At 43.5% G+C, this 19,710-nt stretch overlaps 1 protein-coding gene across 1 annotated transcript in view; it reads right to left on the bottom strand.

Moving 5' to 3' along the window:
* Positions 1 to 19,710, bottom strand: part of LOC139442803 (interferon-induced protein 44-like) — a 60,901-nt gene that overhangs the window by 16,652 nt on the left and 24,539 nt on the right. The window contains exon 3 of the mRNA XM_071223694.1: positions 15,576 to 16,159. Coding sequence (XP_071079795.1) covers positions 15,576 to 16,159 — 584 coding nt within the window. The remainder of the gene's footprint in view (positions 1 to 15,575; positions 16,160 to 19,710) is intronic.

The following is a 19,710-nucleotide window of genomic DNA, read 5'->3' as shown; positions in this document are numbered from 1 at the left end:
AGCGTCACCTCCAGCTATGAAATCCGTCCACGGCATACTAATGTAAGATTTTGTCATAGTAAAGCACGGTGGAGAAACCTTGGTTATCGCCTAGAGGATATAGAAAAGTTAATGCGAGTAATGACACATGACTTGTATGATATTAACCAGCTGTATATAACGCCAAGGCGGCGTACCTTCCGCTGTAACAGGAGGATATAATGTAGGGCGCCCCACCATACCTCATCCAGCCCGCGTCATCCTTCCCCGCCGATACCAACTAATTCAACATGACATTTAGCAAGAGGATTAATGCCCTTTTCTGAAGACCCGTATTAAGTCACTTTATATTTGCCTACAGGGGAAATGCCCATGTTCAACAGCATGGCTTTTGTAATTACAGTTCCTGTGTTTTTTTATAATAAGATTTGCTGACTACGGACAGAGTTCTGTTGGAGACAGTTTTGGTAACCTGGACAGAGCCACGCCCACCCCTGCCCCGGGGGACGGGCTTCTGGTGATAAATCTCCCGTATGGTACCAGACTTGATCGACGGCAGGTTGAAGCCATAAAAAGCTCTATAGTATGATTACATTGCTTTGGTATGGGCAGATTGAGTTCCGTTGATGGCAGCTAATACCTCAGTTCAGAGGTATTATCTGGGTTGGTTAATATGAAGAGGCTTCCTGTGTTGGATGCAGTAGTTTATTCTGACGCCATCTGACGCCATGGTTTATGCCTCTAATTCGGTTAGGCTAATATTTGTTATGGGGCTATACGTTACTTTAGTTATGTCTGTTCTTTACCATACCCCCTAGCAACTGTCGAGGTGAATATCAGAGTACCCACGTCAGATCCTGAATATCACAGTTTAATAAAAGTGTCAGATTCTTTATTGAGTCATATCATCAACGTATAGACCATTCGATGATGATCCTACACATAAGACAACCATTCCGCCATAAAATAATAATCCAATTCGAAATGTTTTCTTCTGATTGAAAAGAATCTATCCACGCATTGATTAACCTAGAGATGCTTTAGCCATAAATCTACATGATGCGTCTACTCTGTCAGACCCCATCCTCTCAGTGTAGGGGTGCATGTCTGCCTTACTGTCAGTATAGTATTGCTGGTTTGTCTGAGCGGCTTGTGTCGCTGGGCTGGTATCGACAGTGAATGTCAGTGTCTACTTAACCTGATTGAACCGCCGTAGTCTGCATGTCGGACACTAGTTTTGAAGGTTGGGTTAAGGTTGAGGGGGTTGTTAGGGAAGGGGTTTGGTGAGGGCAGAGGAAGGGGTTAACAATTGGAGTGGAGTCTAGGGTTGGGGTGATGTAAGGAGTTGGGATCCGGCTAGGGTGGGGCGGGTTGAGGATGGGAATGTGGCTGGGAGTGGGTTCCGAGCTGGGAGGTTGGGTTAGGGCAGGGGTGCCGAAATGGGTTAGAGGCAGGGTCTGGGCTGAGGGTTGGGCTAGGGCAGGGGTGTGGAGATGAGGCTAGAGGAGGGGTAAGACTTGGGTGAGCGCGCATCATATCGATCTCGACACGGGTCAGGAATGTAGGCCACAGGTCGGGAGGCTGACAGGAGATGGAAAGCTTCAGTGTACGAATTGGACACCAACCTCTACACACATAGATCACCACGACGGCGCTGTGAGCAAACAAACTCCAACCTCTACACACACGGAAAGGATGTTCTGTTTCAAGGTTACGGGCGTTGAAGTTTCAAGAAATGACCACGATGGCAGATTGACAAAGAGTTAAGCATTGAAAGACGAGAATCCTACGTACTGATTGAACCTATTTGAAAGTTTCATCTTTGCATGCGTATTGGGGTGTTTTATGTACTCCATATGTATTCCAGTCAGGTCAGTTTGGGCATGAATGTAATGACGAGTCTCTCTCCCACTACCTTGTCAGTAGGACGCAGATCTATTGGCGTCACGTTCATTCATGGCTTTCGACCACTGGGCACCGTTCCACGAAGAGATCTTAGGGCTACGATTATCATAAGCCAGTGTTAAAGTATGGGAGTTACGATCACCTTAGCATAATATACTTATCCATTATCAATGTCAGTTTGTTAGGTTGCGCTAAAGTGGCCGAGATACCAAACCACCCCTAAGAGCTCCTACAAACCTATACGTGACAACGACTTCATTGTTTGTGTGCAAACGTAGCGAGTGTTCCCTCGACGAAAGTGCTATCATATATATGAACGATCAGGAATGTTGGTATATTCACTAAAAGAAATAATCTAAAATATATTGAAATCAATGGTTGCACTTTCAGATATATTCAGAGCTTGTCGTATACACGCCACCGGCATGCGGTCAGTGACCAGGGCAGGAAGCACCTAGTGTCAGTATACTATAATTATAACGAACACACTTATAATGAACTGACCGATTTAACGAACTTATGTTTTAATTGGCTAGCGCTTTCAACTCGTACCACGTACGAGTCTCATCAGGCCATAACTGGCCTGTGTGTGTGTGTGTGTGTGTGTGTGTGTGTGTGTGTGTGTGTGTGTGTGTGTGTGTGTGTGTGTGTGTGTTACAGGGAATATGTATAACCAGGAAATATGTACAATCCCTGACATTTTCAGGGAATATATTTAATGTCTGATTCACTCAGGGAATATACATAATCCCTAAAAGAATTCAGGTATTATACATTAAAAGGTTCGTTCGATGACGAATTCAACCATGTCCACTGTAAATACCCCTATAAAACACTACACACATTTCAAGCCAATACATGTAGCTACACACTGAAGTAAAGATGAAGAAATCGAAGCCGTACTTTTGGAGCTAGCGTCATCAGAAGCTCAAATTATCGTGTTTTTCGATTCCGAGCCAAAATCCCTGCTCAGAATTTGTACCGCCCCTGTGTGACAGACGTTTTGCTCTGACGTCTGCACGAAAGGAATCGGCCCAAATGCCTGATACAGGCTGATCACTGAGGAGATGTCTCTCGACAGACCTACTCACGCTGAAACAGCAGAAATACGTCTCACTGTCGACAGACGGAATTCTAAACACACTTGTGAGCATTTTATTAACACAGCATACACCAATTACAGTAAAAGAATATCTACATCGAATTGGCTCCGTCTCCATTGATCGCATCATTTACGCTGGCTGCAGAACAGCAGGAACAGCGTGCTAGAACCAGTCTTGTCAGACAGGCATCCAAACACAGAGTTCCGGGAACAGAGAAATACATTCACACTGGAGAGAACAAGGGGTTTCAGCCTAGACAGGGAGTGGTCATGTACAGACTAGGCGGGGGTCATGATCAGACAGGGAGGGGGAGAGAAAAAGAGAGAGAGAGAGAATTCCAGAATAGAGGATACACTACTTCCGGGCATACACTGGACATACACAGGACATACACAGGACAAACACTGGACATACACAGGACATACACAGGACATACACAGGACATACACAGGGCAAACACAGGACATACACAGGACATACACAGGACATACACAGGACATACACAGGACATACACAGGACATACACCGGACATACACAGGGCAAACACAGGACATACACAGGACATACACAGGGCAAACACAGGACATACACTGGACATACACAGGACATACACAGGGCAAACACAGGACATACACAGGACATACACAGGGCAAACACAGGACATACACAGGACATACACAGGACATACACAGGACATACACTGGACATACACAGGGCAAACACAGGACATACACAGGGCAAACACAGGACATACACAGGACATACATAGGGCAAACACAGGACATACACAGGACATACACAGGACATACACAGGACATACACAGGGCAAACACAGGGCATACACAGGACATACACAGGACATACACAGGGCAAACACAGGACATACACTGGACATACACAGGACATACACAGGGCAAACACAGGACATACACTGGACATACACAGGACATACACAGAACATACACAGAACATACACAGGACATACACAGGGCAAACACAGGACATACACAGGACATACACAGGACATACACAGGGCAAACACAGGACATACACAGGGCAAACACAGGACATACACAGGACATACACAGGGCAAACACAGGACATACACAGGACATACACAGGGCAAACACAGGACATACACAGGACATACACAGGGCAAACACAGGACATACACAGGATATACACTGGACATACACAGGACATACACAGAACATACACAGGACATACACAGGACATACACAGGACATACACCGGACATACACTGGACATACACAGGACATACACAGGACATACACCGGACATACACTGGACATACACCGGACATACACAGGACATACACAGGACATACACAGGGCAAACACAGGACATACACTAGACATACACAGAACATACACTGAACATACACCGGACATACACAGGACATACACAGGACATACACAGGGCAAACACAGGACATACACAGAACATACACAGGACATACACAGGACATACACAGGGCAAACACAGGACATACACAGGACATACACTGGACATACACAGGACATACACTGGAAATACTGGTATATGTATACACATGTGAGGAAGCAGGGGAAGCAGGGGAAACGGTGAAGTGTTGGAAAGGAAGACAGCGATAATACGCCAGGGATGAGGAGGCGGAGAGGATACCCATATGAAAGAGTGCTCCGTCATACATACCACCATGGAGACGATCCATGACAATTGCCATCATAAAAGCCAGAACGTAAATGTGTTCATTGATCGCGCAGAGTCTGTGACACTGGGGATTAGGATATGCTTTCTGTCAGGCCTCGGTACTCGCCGGAAGGTCCCGTGAAGAAAACACCTGGATCGAAACACGGCCAAATGCCATAGCAACCGAGCCCATAGCAGGCGAGGCGACAAACTGTCCGTGTTGACACAAGGATTTGTATTATTAGGAGATGTCCAAGCGTCCATTGTTATCGGCTCAGTCCTGTTTATTGGATGGTTTATTCGACCACGTTAATGACAATTAACAGTTACCAGCCTTAAATGATTACGTACAGGCGTAATAACACTGAACACCAATAGTGTGTGACGTGTGTGTGTGTGTGTGTGTGTGTGTGTGTGTGTGTGTGTGTGTGTGGCTGCTTCTACAACATCGGGCTAACGCCAGTTTTATATCTAGCCCACTGAGATACCATGCCGCAGTTTAACATGGACACCCAATTCAGACATAGTATACCCAGTCCTTGTTTTAGCCCCTTAATACCGACGAACATCAGGGTGCGTTGAAACATATTGAGAGAAGAGCAGCTAGTGTTGTATTCTTGTGGAGGAGGATCAGACATCCAATATAATGTGAATACGTATTTGAATTATTAATTTCTGTTTAACGTGATAACGTGATTTTTAATACTCAGATTTGATATGTTTCATACAATACGTCACGGCAAACACATATCGGGAAAGTATGGTGTATTAGTCATAAGTGAACTGGTCATTGAAGGTTTAATTCTATACACACGCACATCTTCAACAGATGATATTGTTCGTCAGAGTGGAGTATCACTTGAGAACATAGTGTGACGCTAACAATGAGAGCTACGTTTCAGTGAGACCCGTGAAGATCCGGTGTAGAATAGGTCTTCAGTAACCCATGCCTGCCGTAAAAGGCGATAATGCTTGTCGTAAGAGGCGACTAACGAGATCTGGCGGTCAGGCTCGCTGACTTGGTTGATGCACGTCATCGTATCCCAGTTGTGTAGATCGATGCTCATGATGTCAATCACTGGATTGGCTGGTCCAGACTCGATTATTTACAGACCGAAGTCATGTAGCTGGAATATTGCTGAGTGCGGCAAACAAACAAACAAAACATTTCAGTGAGTGAATTGAGATGAACTCTATGCGGAACAGTACTTCAGTCATATCACGATGACTCAGTTTGATCTGGGAGGATCTCAAGTGACAGGTCTTATGCGTTTTTTAACCAACGAGCAGGGCAGGGCGCTAACAAATCATTATGAAAGCGAGTCCTGGATTCGAACCCTCGATCCTAGAACTGGGTCTAACTCCACGCGTGTTGAGATATGATGTGTTCAAGCCCAGACGTGATGCGTGGATTCAAGGGGCAACGATGGATGAGGAAGATTATGCGGAATAATAGAGACGGAAATTCAAACATGGCGGCGCCACGATTCGCAATCAGAACCATTGAGCAAAACCGTCACGTAAACATTTGCCGCGGAGATTTCCACTACTTCCAAGTCTGTTTGATGTTCCCCGTGGAATTAAATCTCTTGGAAGCAAATTTACTTGTTTACATTGATGCTTGACAGTGAAGCAATTGATGGTTTTGAAACATTAGAATACTTTGCCTGTTGCTTGTTAAACGCGGATCTTGGCTTCACAAATGAAGTTTAGCTGAAATAAATGAGATTCGCCTGCTATCTGAAAGCCAGGCCATTAAATGAGCTCCGATCAAATTCACCTTCTCATCCCAACAGCCTTTACAAGGAAGTGTCAAAGCAAACTGTTTTTCATTTTCTCGAAAGTTCCTATCGCTCGATTTACCGCCCTCCATTGATTCCCGTTCCGTTTTTGTGTTCCCAGTTGGAGGTTCTGTGATTGGCGAGTTACCCGTCATTAGCAGTGGACATGGCCGCTCTCCCGATCTCAAGCCCCCTCCCTGTCTTCTTGGCGTAGCCTGGCAGAAATACTGCAATTATTGTGGCCGCCATGACCGAGCATTAGGCCCAGCGCAACTGAAGGCTATATCAATATACTGTGGTATTAAGGATAGTCGTTAGGAAACTAACACGTGTTTCCCATTCTTCCTTCTTCAAAAGATCATCACATCAAAACGGGCATCTTCATTATATAGTATCAAGGAAGTGAGATTTCATAGTAATGCTTGGAGAAAACAGCTGATTTATGGCACTTGATCAATATGACGACGCGAAGATCAAATGTCGCCATTACGTATGATACGAGATGATAAATAGTAAATGGAAAGATCTTGAGAGAAATTAAGGATAAAATCAATATGTTCTGTCTCAGCTTTGAAATCTCTGGAACCCTGTATTCATTGACATACGTATATCAGCCGGCAAGAATAATCCAGTGCAACAACAACCGAAGTAAATGTATATGAGACAGCAAGCACCTGCGCATAGGCATAGTCGTGCCACCCACATACATATGTGTCTCACTCACATATACCCCCCCCCCCCCCCCCCCCCCACACACACACACTAGCGTAGAGCTACACGTGGGAGGAGGGGGAGGGGGAGGGGAGGGGAGGGAGGTGTGGGGAACAGAAGCATTCGAAACATCTTACTTGGATGAGTCACGACACACGGTTGATTTATAACCCGGGTTTATTTGGTTTTGAAGGAGCTCACACTGCACACATAGTGCCACAAAGATGTAACCATAGCTTGTCTCTTCTGTATTGGGTTTTGCAGATTTGGTATCGATCGTTTAGACAAGCGCCTACATCTGGTTAGTATCAGTCTAACATATTCTTGAAACAAGTTTTGCAAAGAAGTGAGACTAGTTATTAAGATACATTTTTTGCATGGGTGATCGTATTGTGAATAGAATTGGTTTCTTGGGAATAAAACATTGAAATGAGAAGAGAATGAAAAAAGAATTTTGATCGTTTAGATTAACGCCTGCTCCAGGAGGATCATTCAGCAGCGTCAGTTCCAGAACGGCAGTTTGGAATTACCGGCCATATCTTTGCCATTATTGATGACATAATAGGGAGGAAAGCAGACCATGAATTTAAATGGACCTGATTTCAAAGTGAAAGGCATACGTTTCAGAGTGAAGGCAAGCTGGCTGATGCAGACGTTGAGATAGGGAGATTTACTACACCGTATTGACGAATAGTCCCACTGAGTCCTGCTTGACGACAAGAGTGAGAGTGATAACGTCGCGGAGACCCTCCCTGCCACTCCAGCCTTACTGGCGTTATATAAGCAGCGAGCTCCGCCATTACCTAGCGTGAGTCACCGTGTGGTCAATACACAATCTGTATGAGTTATTGTGAATCTGGAAGATGTGATTGAATAAGGAAGGAGAAGTCCTTAATGGTACATTAATCAGGAAGCGAGGCCATATTGATTGGTAGAGTTGTGCCTCTGGTGACCTTTTCAATTCTCCGGCCTGTGATGACCAGTGACCAGATATGGAATACAAGTCCGAAAGAGATGATTGTTTGAGAGAATATCTCGAGATGCGTCCGTTTGTCGATAACAGTAGAAAGGAAATGACAGTGACCTGAATAGTACATTCTATGCCCAGGTCAAGTACCTGCCCTGTATGGCCTATCTGGGAGCAAGGGCTCAAGCTGTTGACAGACACTGTGGCTAACCCCAGTCGTGAGCTAATTCTACTGATTTGGTTTGCAATGACTTTGATAATGATGAATGGGTACTGATGAACGTCCCTCACGCTTGCATGTGGACACACACCTCTGTCCCCGGAGTCTGGAGTGAAACCACAGTCACGCCCCAAAGGGCAGGGAGATGGCGAGAATCTCACAGTGCCTCGGCTGACTATAGGTCAGCAAAACAGATGGTAGCAGTTTATCAAATACTGACTTTCTAAAACAGTAATTGTTAATGATAGAAAGTAGCATGCGACAGGGAGAGTGTGTGTCGTCGGACTGTTTGTCTCGGTGTCGCGTCAGTATGAAGAACTACTTCACAAACGGTCCTTGTCTCCACAATCAATGAAAGCCCACAGCAGCGATCCACCTCGAGAAACTGAAATAAGGCAGTCTATGTTGAAAATACACCAACACCGTACTGGTAATCAATGTAAGACAGCATGCAGATTTTAGACATCCTTATGTAACTTATGACTACACTGGGTGTAAGCTGTGTTAATGTATTAACAAATATGTTACCCTGTAGAATGTTGTGAATACAAACATGGTTGGAATCCCTAACAAAGACAGCAACAGAATAGCAAGTTATATATTAACTGACACAAATCTCATATCCTGTAGTATCTGTATGCATAGTGTCATGTTAATCACGGCAGCTCCATAATCGTGATTTCGGTTTTGGTTGATATCCCTGGCAAAGATTGAGTGACATAGCTGTAGGAATCAGCAGTTAAGCCTTGTAGAGCCTTGGCATGACGACTGTGAACAGAAGCACACTCCGACCCAGGACAGGATGCAGCAATGTGTGTCTCATCATCTCCTGACATTAAGCCTTTGATTGAATAAAGTCTTTAATGAATAAAGTCTTCATTTCCGATAACTGGACGAACGTTCTGCTGGCACCAGAAAGACAGGATTTTTTTGCAAGAAGTCTCTGGTCATATCCTATTTCCAAGTCGTGAAATTTGCAAGGAAAAGTGTTTCATCTGACAACGTTGAGAACATGAAAGAGTAATCAGTTAATATTTTATTGCCACTCCGCGTTTGGCTTGTCCAGCGCCCGGATCAGAGCTTCAGTCTGCTATTTACAAGTGGATCTCCAGATCACGCTCATCCCTGTTGAAGATGTTTGCACTGTACAAGAGGTTTGCACACAATTAGAACAAAAATATGTCCATTGATAAATCAATCGGCTTCCAATAACTGTATTTGTTCTTTAGAAAGATGATAAATTCATGTTTAAACTGTAATTGATTTGTGAGTTAAAAAAACATACACGTTATAAGACGTGTCAGTTTAATCATCCAAACGCCAAACGGTATTGAAAAATCGTTGACAACGTTTTCCAACCGTGAAAACATATGCTTGTGCGAGAGAATGACACAGGCCTATGTGAAGGTTAGGAGGAATATTATACCCGTGTACATATTGAAGATTTGTGTTTGTTTCTCCTTGTATTTCCTTTTCGCAAACTCTGATTTTCTGTGATCCATTCATATAGTTTTCACCTCTATTTTGCCTTTTACGCCATAAGGAATCTTTTTCGGCGAATACTCAAAACTGGTTATTGTCTGGCGTTGACGTTTATATCTAACAGCCGATGTAGATTAACTGATGAAAATACACTGTTCAGTTTTCTCCTCCTTAACCAACTCCTTCATCCCCTCCATCAACAGAAGCACTTAAATATACAATACTGGTTCATCTGTCTTTGAATCGATGACTCAAGCATGTCGTTAAGACTCATGTTGTCAAGACGCAGGCTGCTCACGATTTTGACACAAGTGGCACTGGACAATGGCGTCATCTGGTGGCGCGTGGAGTGTTTGGGTGGTCAGCGAGAGTGGACACGGTCGATACCTCATCATGGACTGTACACAACGTCCTCTTCATCCCCATCAACATCCGTTGTGTACTGGGACACGCTCCTCCGCATCTGTACATGGCTAAATGTGCGAGAATAGTGGTGCACAGACTTAAAGAGGATGTTAGACAAACAAGTTGATAATGACGCCGTATTTAGCAAGCTTCCAGCAACTTGACGACTGGAACGGCAAGGATGGTAATCTGTTGACTTTGGTGATGGTTCAAAAGAGCAATATGGATAAGAAATTATTTTGGAGAAATGGCCACACCAGCTCCTGAAAACCGTATTCTAAAAATGTTGACATTCTTCAAAAGATAACTTTGTTTAGCGATTCCAGCCTTGTAATGTTTCATAAAGGTGGTAATACAGCCGACAGTTGGAGCATGTCAGGGGGCACGTCTAAGGCACCGCAATTCGTTGTGTAGAGTTGCCTCCCTTGGGCACGAGAGTAACCTGGGATCGTGGGTTCGAATTCCGGTTCGACCCGATTATGTTTCTAGGTTTGTCAACACCCGTGCTCGTGGGTTTCACCAAAGTGGTAAACGTCTGAGACCTGCATCTCTTTGGGCTTTCCCTCCGCAATAAGTAGACATGCCTTGATATAACTGAAATACTTTTCAAAGCAGTGTTCAACCTAATAAAGGGTAATTATTGACTTGAACTGTCAATCCCCTAACAATTTTATTTGGCGGCTGTAAACATTGTAGACTGTCAACCGCCTGTCAGCTAACTAAATCACGATTTTTATCCAATTTCGAACTTTTGAACCGCCTCCTCGTTGTATCAAACAAACGGGACTCTCACGTAAATCTCATTTACGTTCACAATGAAGTTGACGTTACAGCAGGACTATGATCACCAGTCTGCGGGGCGTTCAGAAGCTAATTCCCTGTGTGAAACCGATGCTTTGTTTTCATGTAATTAGGGTAACCGTTTGCTGTCAGATTGATTTACGTCATATAAGTGACAGCTGCCAAACAGTGGTGGGTAAAGAACTGGATTCAAATTTGTTGGGACTACCGCTATAGCCCAGCCCAGTTGTCTTTAATAAATACCTCGACATAACTGCAACAAGGAGTGAGTGAGTGAGTTGGGTTTTACGCCGCTTTTAACAGTATTCCAGTTATATCGCGGCGTGTCAGCTTAATGTGGGAGGAAATCCCGAAGTGATGCAGGTCTCAGACGTTTATCACTTCGGTGAAATCCACGAGCACGGTATGGTGCTGACAAACCTAGAAACATAATCGGGGCGAACTGGGATTCGAACCCACAATCATCGGTTTCTGGCGTGCCCAAGGGACGCAACTCTGCACAGCGAATCGCGGCGCCTTAGACGACTGGGCCACCCGTGCCCCCTGCAACAAGGATCATTCATAATATAATGGTGTTTCCGATTAACAGGCCAACGTTATCACGATCCGATAAATTTGTAAATGAGGCCTTATAGAAGGATCTACTTTTTAAAAGCCCCATGCATCGATGTGATGCTTACATGCTAAAAAATATTGTTAGACATGGGCCTCCCGATGTTTGTGTAATTGCAATTTCTAATAATAAATAGGGCAGCGTGTATAGAGACGGGAACTAAATGTTACCTTGACCTTTGCTAAGCCTAGTTTTGTATTCATACGCGGTTGCTAAAGTTAATTCAGTGAGTGCAAATATTTCATGAAAGACAAATGATGACGATAGAAGTTATGCTGACGATTGTGTGTTTACTTATCGAAAATATATTATACTAGGCAAAAGTTCGCATAAAACAACTTTAATCAATCTTATTAATGATATTAAGTATACAGAAACACAAATATTTAATAATATCAATCATTCGATCATTAATATCATCCAGGATATCTGATCCCAGTTATAGCTTCCCAAGAGATAACTTTCAGTTCTCTCCAGAAGTTGCGTCCAAATCATTCTGTGCTGGCAACAATACATCAATTCAGACATCAAGAGAAACACATTTGCAGCCTTTTTCAATACTTTCCCGCTGAAAAATGTCAGATTGGGTTGATGTGTGACTTTCACCATCCACAATCAAGCTTAAGCTGAGTATCGCCTTCAGAGATTTATCGACTAGTATAGACTCGTTGATTTTGCCTTGAGAGGCTTGTTACTCTCGAGACCAGATGGGTCAGAGTTGGAGAATCACTCTGTCAAAAACGAGTTTCAAAACACATGGATTCCCCTCATGGTAATGGCTTTGTCTGCGAGGTCGATAATCCGAAGGAAAGAGGATAATGTTTCCAATTGACAGGAACGTTAAGAGGAAGCAATATTTTATTTAAGTTATTTCTACCATTAAAAACCCGCCATACGGTGCTAGAATTGTGAGATGATCTCATGAGACAGCTACGCACAATGGGTTTTAATCAGCCACGTTAGGTTAAAGTGACGTTATTCCGTTTATTCACAATATTAGCACTAAAGGATGCTTGAGACCTCTGACATTTAAGCTCTGGAAACAGAGACTTAAAAACGTTGACTGGGGCTATGTCTTTCTCGTAAATCTAAAACTTAAAACAGTTGCCGATGAAATAATTTCAAGTGATTTTGATCAGCCATGTGCGGATTTCGTTCAAACATAATTATGAAGGTTTTTTGCAATTAATCAACACGGCTTTATAAAATGGTGCAATCATCAGTGAAAGGTACGTGCTGGGAATTGGTTATGCGCGTTCTTTATGAAGGTAGGGTCAGAGTGATACTACAGATTGTGCATGTTACAAGAAGCCCGGGAGTGGAGGGGTGGGGGGGTGGGGGGTTGGGAGTGGCTGGGGCGACACTACTTTCTTGTTCACAGCTCGTCAAACGCAAGTCGACAATCACGTCACAATTAGATTTTAAGATCATCCGATTTATCACGCCAAAGACAGTAATTGCAAAGATTTCCCGAAGGCGTTGGTGCTCTTCATCCAATGCGAAACATCCATGAAACTGCGACTGTAGAGATAACATGTTTTCACTCGAACGGTTTGTTTGTTGTTTGTTTGTTTGTTTGTTTGTTTGTTTAACGCCCCAGTATGCATTATTCCATCTATATCACTACGATTTTAAAATACTCGTGATTGGACCAGATATAAAAGTGATTGATGTGGTCGTCTTATCATCTGGACATGATGACATAAAATCATCTGACTGCTATCAACTGACTCCTATCAACTGATTCCAATCAGCCGATTTCCTTGAAGTTGTCAGGTTTTAGAGTCAATTAAAAAGTTGACAGCACTGATGCATGGTTCGGGCAGATGACTACCTCAGTTAACATCCTGACCTTGTTTGCCATGTCTCATATACTCAGTACTTTGATCAAACAATCAATGGTTAATCTTTGACACAGGGACCTGTGGTACATGTGCTGGATCCAGCAATATATCACTTTTTGTACATAGTTTTATGGAGCTTTGGAATGGACCAAAAGAGGAATGGACATGTCTCCAGGTTATAGAGTTAAGCCAAAGGTCGATGGTACTGATGCGTGGATTTTGGCAGATCAGTTAACATCTTGGCGTTATATGTGGCGGACCCAAACAACAAAGGGAGATAGCTGATAGCACTGAAGACAACAGAACGATGCAACAACTCGCACCATAAAGATGTCACACCTAGTCGTGCTGCCAGTAGCACTGTAGCGCACCCTCACGTGCCGACCCCGCATCTAGAACCACCTGCCTGTACTCCTGACAGTGACACTTCGAGTAGGAAACTTTACTTTACACAGTGCACGGGCAGGGTGACAGTGTGATGAAGAGCGCACAGTCACGCTCCACACAGCCTCTACCAGAAACATACAAGTAAAGCCCCTGGAACAATCCACAGTACATACACTGTTCTGGAGTTTGGAGATATTTGACGTGTTGTTCTATTACCAAACAGTGCCAATGTAATGTAACAGTGTCATGAAGGTCTTTATAACATATGTAACACACATGTAACAAATGTAACACACATGTAACACAACATGTTACACACATGTAACACACATGTAACACATCTCTTTAATTACGATAAACAAACAAGAAACGGTTATTCGATGGTCATGTACCTGACATCATAGGTATCAGTTGTGTTTTTGATGTTAAGACTGTTTTCAGCCTCGTGACGTTTTGATAACGTTTGTATTGTTTTCGTCAAATCCATTTTTGATGTACATACTTTCTTTTGCAAGGCAGTTTAAACTGAAAATGTTTTTTTCCTGACAATTAATCAGCTGTTTTCACTTGAGTTATCGCCATTATTAAATATGTCATCTTAAGTAGTTTCGTCATCTTGTTAGCACTACCTTGATTAATGACGTACTCTGTGTTAGAAGGAAATCAGTGGCTACCTAATATACACCCGGTGTAGGATATCACCGAACAACATCACAGCCATCTGGAACGTCACAGCCATGTGGAACGTCACAGGCATGTGAAACGTCACAGCCTTGTGGAACGTCACGGTCATGTGGAACGTCACAGCCATGTGGAACGTCACAGGCATGTGAAACGACACAGTCTTGTGGAACGTCACATCCATGTTTACATATTCGTATCCCAAGACCACACAAAAGTCGAATTCCCAACACCCACTAATAAGTGTAAAAGTCACAATGTTTGGCCCTTGAATCCATTCTGTTATTGCACCATAAATCGAGCGTGACATTTGTGTCAAAGTTAGGCAAGCCATAACCCTGCTTAGTCATAAAATTACTGAAAACCATATCGCCCCTAAGTAAAAACTCGTTTGAACTTTGTACTTGAAGTTCAACATCAAGAAAAAAAATTGTGTCCAAATACACAAAAAAAGCGACGAGAAAAGCTAATAACGAGGAAGCTCCAAGCCAAACACAATACCTTCAGCAAATATACGCACTGCTGTAACATAAATCTCGTAAAGAGATCGGTTTGGGTCATTGACTTGCTCATGTTGAATATAAAAATAGAACTCCTTTAAAAAAAAACTCTAATCCGATCAGATTCACACATTTCAATCATACCAGTACTTGATGTTGCCTAAAAAACCCAAACCAGAAGTGTTAAGAAGGTGCTACTTGTCAATCATATAAACTCTTCTAATGATTTTCAAGAAAGTTTTTTTCAACTTGAAAATTTGGCGGCTTTATTTGGTCAAAAAGGGCCATAATCATACGCTTCAAGCATCACAGGGATAAAGTTATATATATTGAAACCTGATAATGCAGACACCTCATTCCCCCAAAACCGTACATATCCACGATCCATTTAACAGTTACATGGAACGATAAAAATAACGTTTCTGCCTCATAGGGTGTCCTTCCGGAATCAAAATGAATCCGGTTTAAGGAGTGTCAATTGTTTTGAGAGAAATGTTGCCTACCTGTAATCTGGTACACTTCCACGTCGACAAGCTGGAGGTTATCCGCCGTCACAGTCGTGGCGGTATCTCCCTGCATGTGGAAACTTGTGCCGAAGTTGGTACTCCCGTTCACCTGGAAATATTGGCCGTTCTTAGGAACTGACCCACTGAATGCGAACAAGTCGTGGCCACCTCCGAACGTGGGGCCGTACGAGCCGAGACAGTATATTGCATTGGACCCGTTCTTGGCCGGGTACTTTTGGGGATCGAACTTCCCCTTGAAGTACAACCTGAATAGGAACGCACTCTGATCGGTCAGCCACATGCCGTTGACGTTGGAGGTCCAGTTGAGAGCGGTGTAGCCCCCGAAGACGCAGTCCAGGGCGTTGTACATCACTGTGACTGTGGGGCCCTTGTTGTCGCACTTCTGATGGAACACTTGAGCACTGCAGCCATCCCTCGAGGCTTTGTACAACAGGTTGAAACTCTTGTTGTCGCCTAGCCACGCCGTCAGCTGCTTCTTGTCACTCTTCTGAAGCACCTTGGGCACCTTGCTGCTGCTTGACGTCTTCATCGCACTCTTCTTCTTCGGGCTAGCAGCACATCTGTAACACAGCGGGACCTGGATTACACGGGACTTGTACAGCGGGACCTGGATTACACGGGACTTGTTCAGCGGGACATGGATTACACGGGACTTGTATAGCGGGACATGGATTACAGGGGACTTGTACAGCGGGACATGGATTAGACGGGACTTGTACAGCAGGACATGGATTACACGGGACTTGTACAGCGGGACATGGATTACACGGGACTTGTACAGCGGGACATGGATTACACGGGACTTGTACAGCGGGACATGGATTAAACCGGTGTGTAGCGGTACATGGATTACACGGGTGTATAGCGGGACATGGATTACACGGGAGACGTATAGCGGGACATGGATAACACGGGAGACGTGTAGCGGGACATGGATTACACGGGACTTGTACAGCAGGACATGGATTACACGGGACTTGTACAGCGGGACATGGATTACACGGGACTTGTACAGCGGGACATTGATTACACGGGAGACGTGTAGCGGCACATGGATTACACGGGAGACGTGTAGCGGGACACGGATTACACGGGACTCGTGTAGCGGGACATGGATTACACGGGAGACGCGTAGCGGGACATGGATTACACGGGAGACGTGTCACGACTGACCATCCCACTGCCTTCTGTACGTCTCATGGTTAAATGAATATAAACACGTAGTATGTTTGTTGTTTAACGCTGCACTCAGCAACATATCAGCTATATGACGGCAGTCTGTAAATAATTGAGTCTGGAGCAGACAATCCAGTGATTGACATCATAAACATCGATCAACGCAACTGGGATACGATGACAAGCATCAACCAAGTCAGCGAGCCTGACCACCCGATACCGTTAGTCGCCTCTTACGACAAGCATAGTCGCCTTTTACGGCAAGCATGAGTTGCTGAAGACCTATTCTACCCCGGATCTTCACGGATCAAGCACGTTGTAACACTAACTGAGTAGTATTATGAGTTCAAGGATAAATTACTATATTTATCTTAAAACATAAAATCGATATATCACTGGTGTGAAGCCACGTGTTGTAACTCGAGTAAAATAACACCTTCCGCCGGAACTACTTTCAGTAGTAAATGACACAGTTGCCTGCAGAGTAGGATCGTGAAGACCATTAAGAAAATAAAACATTTGTCTTGTCATACAACATTTTCATCTCACCCGGGGCCAGAAAGATATTCACATTTTCACTCATGTCTGCGCCATTCGTGAAAATATCAACTTGGTCAGGTTAGGCCATGAGATCAAGAAGACAAAACATCTTCCATGCCTCTGTTGCTGCACCTGAACAGAAAGTACAGCCGAGGCGCCAGTATTCAGTTTACTCTGGGTGTTCCTCAACCGGTCTTTATGTTCAATAACACACCCTTGGAAGGTAATATGGCATGTGGATTTAGGACAGACAGACTATATGTAGTGCCCTAGGCGTGATACAAACAAGATGGAAAAAACATAATTATATATTGTTCAAGGCCACATGAACTCAACGTTATTGATAAAATATTGTTTTGATGGCGTTTGACATTTCTTGAAATAAGCAGACTTAACCCAAGTATCAAAATATCCTCATCAATATGTGCTGAATATGCTACAAATCATGAGGAAATAAGGTTGATAACATTTCATAGAAAATAATGAAATAGTGTCAAAATCTTTATTCTCAGGTCAACAACTTCAAAGAAAAGGCGATTGTAGTTCATCCTCTGGAGATTTAGATTCAAAGCATCGTGACAAATGCAGTAAATAACCACATACAATAGCCCACTTGGTATGGAACACTCGTCACCATTTACTTTGAAAGCCCCAAGTTATTACCTAACTGACATCCACTGGCTTATGAACGTGCCAGGAATGTTTTCAGCATCTCTCTGTCTTGATCTTAAGATTTGTAGAAATAGAATTGCCCATCAGGGATGAGATCGTGCACCTCCTGCCTCAGAGATGACTCATTCCACTGATTACCTACATTACCGGGAGTGGGGATGTAAGTGGCCATCTCCCCTCACGGAACGTTCTAGAATAGTGCTGAAAGAAGTCCTGTAAATGTCACACCGCTTTGTGATGAAGACGAAGAAGACTGTGGATAACAGCTGACTAGACATAATCCGTATTGAGTGTTCTGGGCTACCGAAGTCTCATTAATGTATCATTTGTGTTTCAACGCGAGTATATGATTCCATTTAAATGATTCCTCACCTGCCATCAATAGTGCATTAAATACAAAACGATGATGGACTAAAACGAAATTGCCTTGGGATATTCGTGAAAATTGAAATGAAATTTGGAATCCTCCAGAAGAATATGTTCTGACTTCCGGTCGCGTCATTGTTTAAGGGACCAAGAGGTATCATTTCAAGTTGAAGGTTTGCAGGACAGTAACAATTCTAACCTCTGAATTACAGGAGTACGCCGTTTTTAGCAATATTCCAGCAACATGACGGGGGAAACATGAGTTTCACACTAGACTGCAGGAAGAGCATGGCGTTACACTGTATGTAAAGTAGGACACCGTCCTAGAATTCTTAGAATATGTATGTGCCTTTGGTGATAAGTACATACGATGCACGTCTTTAATGAGACACTTTATCTTTCAAGTCATGGAATCAACAGCCCTTGGCTTATTCGTTTAAAATACCAGACAATTACTTACTTTAAAATAGACCCCGGTAAGCCGATACATGAGCTCTCCATTAAATGCTTTCTTAAACTCTTTAAAAAATACCTTTAATTTGATTAAACGAGATAAGGAGACATTTGATTGACACTGACGCAAAAGTTAAGCCGTATCAAGTTTAAGACCGTCATAAATAACGCTTACATGTGAGAGGCCGGCATCCATCTACCCACGTTATTGTGAACACGTCAAACAGAGCAGCAAATAGAACACAGTTGAATGTGACGATGAGCTTGGTCTGTATTTTCACACCGAGACAAGCGATGTTAACGACGTCATGATGGGCCTCCAGATCGTGTGACAGGTCAATTAGCCAATTAGAACGCCTCATCAAACCCTCAATTACTTAACACTGTTGGGAGACGTGCCGATGTGGCTACAAACCAGCGATGACGGGATGTACGAAAACAACCATTACACATGCCACTCCATCGTTAACATACGTGGTTTCCATCAGATTTGGATGATGATGGTGAGTTTTTGCTCGGAGATATTTACCTGAAACATTTCATATTCAAAAATCCCAAGACCCCTCCAGCTATAACAGAGATCGGGGACAGAAAGATATCGACCACTCTGACTCCCAACAGCACCCATGGATTTGTTTCCAAGCTGTTTCTTTCAGAAGTTGTATTCGTGTGAAGATTTGGGCGTGGGATAAGGTGCCACCAAGACCTAGTTCATGATGGACGTTTAAATTGGATTTGGTTGTTCAATCGGTTCAACGTGATAGGAATACGCACAGCGTATTTTCCTAATGGTATTTAAACGTACCACTGACCATGACAGATGGTAGAATAATTCACGACAATAGACGCGGACATTAACACGTACCGCTCCTTCCATAACGGGTTACAACAGGATTTTAATTAC

Source organism: Haliotis cracherodii, unplaced genomic scaffold (assembly GCF_022045235.1).
Source record: "Haliotis cracherodii isolate W230 unplaced genomic scaffold, xgHalCrac1.p SCAF_5, whole genome shotgun sequence".
In the NCBI taxonomy this organism is placed as follows: domain Eukaryota; kingdom Metazoa; phylum Mollusca; class Gastropoda; order Lepetellida; family Haliotidae; genus Haliotis; species Haliotis cracherodii.
Note: the sequence above shows the minus strand (reverse complement) of the source record. Positions and strands in the feature narration are given on the sequence as shown.